The sequence below is a fragment of the Scardinius erythrophthalmus genome, assembly GCF_964197995.2.
Source record: "Scardinius erythrophthalmus genome assembly, chromosome: 14".
In the NCBI taxonomy this organism is placed as follows: Eukaryota; Metazoa; Chordata; class Actinopteri; order Cypriniformes; family Leuciscidae; genus Scardinius; species Scardinius erythrophthalmus.
In genome coordinates, this window is record NC_138234.1 from 24,071,197 (window position 1) to 24,079,463 (window position 8,267).

Consider the following 8,267-nt stretch of genomic DNA (forward strand, 5'->3'; position numbering starts at 1 on the left):
CTGTTATCTTTGCAGGACTGTGATATGTGTGTGCAAAGTAACATTTTAGCAACTGTGTGAAAGTGAATAGCACACGACAGGCACAATACTGGTATAAATATGAATATCTATTGGTACAATATGCGTCACATGACTAAACATGTGTCATCGTTTTCAAATACCTTCGTTTTCACAGTTCAAATGTATCCACTTCGGAGAGCATTTTCAAAAAGCTTTTCTACTCCGGACAAATTGCATTGTAATATTTCGATCATTTGAAATGATTGCAAAGTCTGTAAACAGGACGTTAAAGGTGGTATCAGCGATTTCAGGCCCAAAAATATTTTTATCACATTCATCTAATCTTTCCTAACGATCCGCTAGCTGCCCGCCCCATAAGCATACCGTCAAAAAAAACGCGTCTCTGTAGGCAGCCTAGGCTTCTGAGATCTGCACACAAAAACAAATGGTTTAGCCAAACACTCAAAACAAATAGTGTTCCAACCAATCACCGACAGGGGGAGGGTGTTGTGAGGTTTTGAGCCAGCTTTTTCTTCAGCTCTGACTTCGCGTGCAGCCGTGCACGAGCACGAGCTGGGGCGGGCAGCTAGCGGATCGTTAGGAAAGATTAGATGAATGTGATAAAAATATTTTTGGGCCTGAAATCACTGATACCACCTTTAACACAGGCCAGAGATGGGACACGCTGAAGACCGCTCCAAAAGAAATTTGTTGGCAACTGGTATCGGAATCGGACAATTTGCTTGTAAAATCGGAATTGGCCATGAAAAATCATGATCGCCAGATCACCAATGACGACATAACTTAGTGACCATTCACATGAAAATTTAAGCTCTGTGTCCCTCTCATGTCATCCAAACCCTTATGACAACCTTACATTTTCATGGGAAATATCTTTAAAGAGACATTGAAAACTATTTTTGCTTTCTGTGCAACGACTCTTTGTTGGATAAGTTCAGTTACAACAAACAGAAAAAGCAACAGTGTGATGAAGTTAAAGATACCACAACACATTTCCCTATTGACATTCAAACAACAGGCCAGGGCGGCCCCGTAAAATGGCTGACCAATTTATTTGCAGAGCCAAGTCATTCTGATCATCACTGTTTTTCTCTCCATCAAGCATCAAGAACCAAAGAGGTAGGCCCAGCTCTCATCCTTATACAGTATTTATAAGATGCAACAGACACAATCTACTTTTTTCCCACAGGTAACTAAGATGCACACACGTGATGCAATCTGGCCATCACTGGCAGGTGCGAAAAATGGTTCCTTGCGATCAGAATTTGTCTGAATTAAAGGGGTCCTATTATGCTTTACACTAAACTAAAGTTGAAAAAGTGGAAACATTGCTGTTTGAGCATAAAAAAAAGATTTTTTGATCCTTTACGGTTTGTATTACCTTAGTTTTCCGACAAATATCACGATTAAATGGTGGATAACATCGCATCTATAATGTATAAGAACATTACAAAAACATACCACTCTGAAACATGTGAAATCTATGCTTGCATGTTTTGTGCATGAAATCAGTTCTGCACGATCCTCCTGTTCATTAACATTGTCAGGGTCTGAATCTGTCTCGAATTGGTTTGAAATTGACGCCATACGTAATATTTACACTAGAGAAGAACTTGCAGTTATGGAGGAGCGTGACATTTCCCGAAAACGCGCTAAGTGCTGCCAATCACAACACACTGGGCCAGCTAACCGATCACAGCACATTTCGTATTTCCGAAGGAGGGGCTTCATCGAAATCGGAGTGTTCGAGCCAGACTGGGAGAGAGGAACAGTAATAATGTTAAATGTAAAAAATAAAAATACGCTTTTTGAACAATCATGAAAACATTCTAGTACACCCCAAAAACAAAACTACAAACTTTATAAAAGGGCATAATAGGACCCCTTTAAGCAAAGTTTCCTGTGCTAGACATGAACGAGACCTCAAATCAACTTAATGAGGACACATGAGCTATTACTTTTCTAAAAGCCGGGACACACCAAGCCGAAGGTTGGCCGCTTAGTGAACGAGTCAGTGCACGAGAATAAAAGTGACGAAAGCGAGAATTCGAATGCAGACAATTTTCATAATACAATAACCCAACTGGAATGAAGAGTTATCAGCATGATTGATATTAAAAATGACAAAAACATATTGATACCAGCTGATATAGATAGATATTTATATGACAGACAAAGGCACAGAACGCACGTTCTAGTTGACAATCACCTCCAGTTCGTTTGGTGTGTTCAAGCGCAGATTTTTGACCGAGACGCAGCTGATGAGAGGCGACAACAGTCAGCTTTCATCGCCACTAGTTATTTGACGCCGGCTTGGTGTGTCCTGGGCTTAAGAGGTCAAAATTATGATTTTCACTAAAGATGCACTGATATTAAATATTCATATAAATGTCTGAATAAAATAATCTATATACATTTGTATACACAAATAGATTCCTATAAATTCCCATAAACAATTGTTTAAATTAACTATCAATTAATCGTTAAACGTAACCTCTGAATCCGAAGTGGGGGTGCTACTAAGTTATCAGGGTACTTAACTTGGTATCACTTGCTTAACCAACACAAAATAGGCGTAATTTTAAAGGGTTCATCGGATGCAAAATTCACTTTTATATGGTGTTTGCATATAAATGTGTCTTTGCGGTGAGTGGACAACCAACATACAATGAAAAAAAAAAAAAATCCATTCACTCCTTTTTTAATCCTCAAAAAGTCTAAACAATCTCAATAATCAAGCCATTTAGATTTTCTGAGCAATATGATGTAATATTGCTCATCCTACGACCACTGAAGGACTGTCCCGTATTAGCATATATCCGCCCTCAGACATTTGTATACTGTTCACCAAGGCAGATTATGTTATCTCAGATTATGCTCTGAGAACAGACACTGCATTAGTGATATAAAATGCGCGCACACACAGGTCTGTTAAATTAAGCAACACTTAAGGTAGTCTAATATTTTTCTGACTAACAAATTACTGACACAGTAAAGGGTAGATTTAAATAAAGAAAAACGAAATTTAAATAAAGAAAAAATGAAATTTAAAATGAAAAAAAAAACGAAATTTAAATGAAAAAACAAAATTTAAATAAAGAAAAACTAAATTAAGTTACATCAAAAAAGAGATTAATTTAGATTGATAATAACGGGTAAAAAGGCTAATACATTTTGTTTCTATTACTCTATTTTCCACAATGTCAAAGCAAGGCAGCTTAACCCAAAACACAAGCTCAGGCATGCACTTCGGTCCATACAAACTCCGCTGTTCTGAGCTCTAGCCAGAGAACACTCCCGTTGCTGGAACACTCAGGCGTCGGGTTCTATTTCTAGCATGCACGCGTTTTCCACGTGGCTCCAGCCGCGCCTGAGACGCGTGTCTCACGCAGGCTGTGTGCAAACTCCAACCTGTTAACATGGGAGCCGAAATAAAAAACGGACACGTCACGCAGCTGAGACGCTCACGCCACGCATCCGGTGTGTCGCAGGCCTTATTAAAGCACGAATGAGAACCGTTTCGCGGGGGATCCCAGGTGTGAAAAAAAAAAAAAACCCGAATATTCGAATGTCAAATTTTCAAATCGAATACCAATCCACCGAACGAATATTCGAACATTCGAATATTCGGGTCCAGCCCTAGTGGGGTGAGCAGTTGCTCATTATCATTTAAAGAGACATGCACCGAAACGAGTCGCTGTGAACAGAGCTGTTTTTGAGGAGGTAAAAAGGAAGTTTAACACAACCATTGAGGAATTTTAACCAATGTATACTACAAACTTTACATGAAGACCCTAAAGAATTACACCAACTTGTGGAAAATGGGCATCCGATGACCCCTTTAAAGCTTAGAAGCTTGGCTTTACAGTAATTATAGGGAATATGACCATCACGTAACAAGTCCTTTTAAATTTGCTGACATATTAGAAGTGCTCTATTTTCATAGCGTGAAAACATAACTGCTTTACATGAAAATGTGCTCTGTACAATCACAGTACATAGAGTCATACATCACTGAAAAGGTCTAGCAGAATACAAGCAAATTTGTTTTAGTTAAAGTATGTTTGTGAAAAAGTGCCACCATCAGTCTTGATTTACCACACGCCATAGGAGCGCACAGCTGAAACAGAGCTGGAAGATCATCACTCATCAACGAGGATCTTATTACTTGTTTATTCTATGTAGTTTTATTGTGCCGTTTACACAAGTAGTTCTTATGTTCAGTAAAAGCACTTGTTTGGAGGTTTTTTTTGGAACCTGTTAATTATGTTTCAAAATGAACGGCTAGCCCACCTAATCCATTGCATGGCTTGAAAACATTAGGTGTGTTTGACTTAAAGTGGCGCTGCGCAGACCGACAGGTGTATTGCTTGCGGTACTTTGATGTCTATCAGTGATCGATTAGAATACGCAGCTACGTACACTCGTTTCATCGCTCCAAGCTTGTCTGCAGCATGTGTTTTTCGCATGAGCTACACACATCTCACATTAATGCGTAGTTTTGAGATATATAATATAATACATACATACATACATACACACACACACACACACACGTATATACAAACACAAAAGGTTACGTATTACGTACACACAATTTGTATATGCTGTAAACAACAGAACAATAACTAGAATTATTAATTATTTAAGGCTACACAGGGCCTGAATTTCATTTTGGAAAATGGGGGGGAAATCCCCCCTTAGGTGATTCTTATGGGGGGGAATTTTTAATTTGAGGGGGGAGTTTAGACTTTTTTTTTAATTACATTTATCTCGCCTAAATGTATGCTTAGCCTACTCATTGCATTTTTACAATGGGGTCATTTTGTTCTTAAGAATTTACACAACTCAAGGAAGCTTGATTTCAATCTTTGAATTAAATTGAAAAAAGTAGCACAAATAAATACAATAGAATAAAGATATCAATAAAGAGAAATAAAGAGAAAAGTTTTTGCTTAGGTCTAAAACTAGTAGGCTATTCAGAAATACTACAGAGACTGAATAAAGTAGCCTAATCAAATGTAAAATAACACTGGGTAGTATTTTAGTCCTGACTAAATTAAATTCATAGGCTATTAATCCTGATTCCTTAAAATGAAAGCTATGTTTTGTTGTTTTGACAAACAAATTAATGACAGACACATATGGCTGCTGTCCCTTTAAGAGCTAGTGCACGGATCCTGTTTTCATTATACGGTCACGTGCGATTTATGCTTATTTAAGACATAACCGACTGTGTTTAGATTAGAGGATACTCTCCAAGACCGAAATTGACATCATTTTCTTATGTTTTTGACTGTTAAAGCGATTTATAATCCACGAAAAATAACTTTTGTTACCCGCGAGCTGTTTGTGAGGCTGCTTTACTCTATGTATGTGTGCAGAGAAAAAAGCATCTCTCAGACAGCGCGCAAGTACCGAAGAGTTTAAAATCGCGTGACTGTTTAAACTGGTGAGACTTGAAAAGACGTGCAAATGGTAAACTTTAGTTACTCGTGATGCAATGCTGGCCCGATCGACTCCCGAAACGCGAGAGTGTATTTCCGCCGCCTGCTGCGCGCTTAACGATTGCATTGTGCAACCCATTTTGAGAGACGCGAGATAGAAGACGCAGCGCCGCTGAATCACTCACGCTGTTTGTGAAATTGCGTCTCGCAGACAGTTTTAAAATGACTGATTTGATTTTCCATCTGCGTGGATTAATTTACTAATACAACCTGAACCTACATGCTAAAGTGAATCAATGTTTGCGGGAATTTCCCGCATTATAAATGGGAGACCTGCGGGAATGATAAAAAATATGCGCAATACCCGCAATCCCGCACCGAAATTCAAGCCCTGCTACACATTTAGAAGTTTACATTACCTTAATTTTTTTTAAATATATTATTCATAACAGTCCATTTGGAAAAGGTTATGCTGTCAATTAGCAGATAGGATTCATAGAGTTTGTGAAATCCAGCAAGTACTTAAATACAACGTCAAAGTATGTGCACGTTACACAACACCTGTCACATAAGATGCCAACATGTTTCAAAACACGAGACGAAGGATTTAACAGATGCATTAATTAAAAACTACTTTTAAGAACGTTGCAACATTTCAAATCAACAAGCTCTTCAGAGGACAGTTGAGTCGAACACATTTAAATGTGTGATAGCTATAAAATAAAAAGCAAAAAACAAATAAGAAAAAATAAAATGACCATCTAGACAAATTTTGTCACGAGCAACCAAAATGCCCTAAGCAATAAAAGCAAAAGTACATATGCAAATATCCCAAACGAAGACTATCCTACTCTAAACTTACAAGTAGCATTTATGCACTCTGCTTGAAAGCTATAAATACTCCAGCAAAGCTTCAGCCTCCCTCACAGTGTCACATGTAGCCAGTCGACTTGAGTTTCACATATCACATCTAAAGAATACGCCATATTAATCACTGCATAAGAGAACACTTAAACCAGACTTAGATAAGCTGACATTCACTAGTTTATCCAACTGTTACAAACAGCTTGGGTGTAGGCCGAAAGTTGTAATTTTATTCCTACAATCCCTTTTTTCTGACATCGTCAGAAGTGTGACTCAACTTCCACTCTAGTTTGAATATGGAGAGTCTTGGCCTTCGGTGAATTTTGGATCGAGTTGCATTCTACCAAACATGAACCGCGCAACACGAGGGTCTTCCTTAGATCTGAAACAGCTCGGACAAATCAATGCATGTTATTAACAAATATCATCCACCTGACCAACATGTTGTATCTGCAACAGTTCACGATCCTTTCATTCAAAAGGTGCCATACAATATACAATATTTGCTTTTCAGATCAGTGGACACTCAACTGGGCTTCTTGAAGATGTGGCAGCCATGTTTACACTCATTCATGATAGATTCCAATGGCATTAACAACTCACAATCTCAAAGACACAGATTCACTGCTTTGCAATGTGGAAAACAGTGTCCAAGTAAAACCGGTGGGTTCAAATTACACTTAAAACTGCTGAATACAAATTAGAAGCAGGGCTAGTTTAAAATAGAAACAATTGGTTCGGGATCATACTGAAAGCAGCATCTTTCATATCTTATCCAAACTTCTACAGCTTTACATTAAGCACTTGTTTCTGGTTTAAACTAGGACTTTTATATTCAACAAACAAATGTTATCAATGCAACGTCATACGTTCAGTTAAACCCTGACTGCCTTGCATTACTTTATCTTTTTTTTTTTTTTTTTGAGTAGATAAGCTTGTTGGCTTGTAAAAATGGCCAATACACATATTAAAAACAAATCAAATTAAAAAAAAATTAGAATTAATGGGTTTAATTCCACTGTGACAAATGTCCATTTTATTAGAAAATTGACTAATGAACTAAAATAAAATATGAAGACATATATGTGTCTGAAAAAGTACGTTCCATATTAAGTTACATTTGATATTGCATTATTGGAACATTAAAAAGGAGGGGAAAAAAGTTTAAATCAGTGGCTCTCAACCTTTTGGATTCCTTTTTCATGATCTTTAACTTAGCAATTAAGTCATCTTGTGGTCCCTTTCTGGGCCCCTGGTTGAGAGCCAACATAACTAGAAAAAATGTCTATTCATTACTGGAATTTCCATGACTTTCCCAGACCTGTAAATCGCAATCCTACAACTCTCAGGCATTTCCAGGTTCTCCAAGAACCTGTGAACCCAGTTGCTTTAAACCAAACTAGACTGTCCGCCACCAGACCAACACATAACAAGTTATATATTTTTTTAATTACCTGCTGTGGGTTTAATTAATGGTTTCGCTAGTGTATGAAGTGCTTAGTTAATAAGGAAGGTAACGACAGCAAATGACAGGGATTGGTTGGCTACACCAAAGTTCCTGGTCGCTTTAAGGGGAATTTGTTCAGCTGAGAGGGTGAATTGCTGTCAGGCAGGGAAATAACTGTCGCCTGCTGCTCACTGTTAGCCTGTTAGCAATGTTTATCCAGCCTCGCGTTGCGGTCGACGCGCGTCTTACCTTGTTGCTCTGGTAGTCTTCAAATGCTCGCAGCGCGCTGTCAGTCAGCTTGACGTGATAGACGGAGATGTTGCTACCATTGCTCACTCTTCCACAGGACAGTCCGTAGCACTGCTCCTCCTTCAACGCCGCCATCTTGCTCGCATTTCCCACCACGCTCACGCGCCTCTGCCGTGAACGCAACAAGCAGCTCGAGTGAGGGAAGGGTATGATTATTCATGAGGCGTGAATTACGTACA

The 8,267-nt window shown here is 38.5% G+C and overlaps 1 protein-coding gene across 1 annotated transcript in view; it reads right to left on the reverse strand.

Annotated features, from left to right (window-relative positions):
* Positions 1–8,225, reverse strand: part of ell (elongation factor RNA polymerase II) — a 30,317-nt gene extending 22,092 nt beyond the window's left edge. The window contains exon 1 of the mRNA XM_081385186.1: positions 8,029–8,225. Within this exon, the coding sequence (XP_081241312.1) occupies positions 8,029–8,163 (135 nt within the window). The 5' untranslated portion in view covers positions 8,164–8,225. The remainder of the gene's footprint in view (positions 1–8,028) is intronic.
* Between the last annotated feature and the right edge of the window lie 42 nt (positions 8,226–8,267).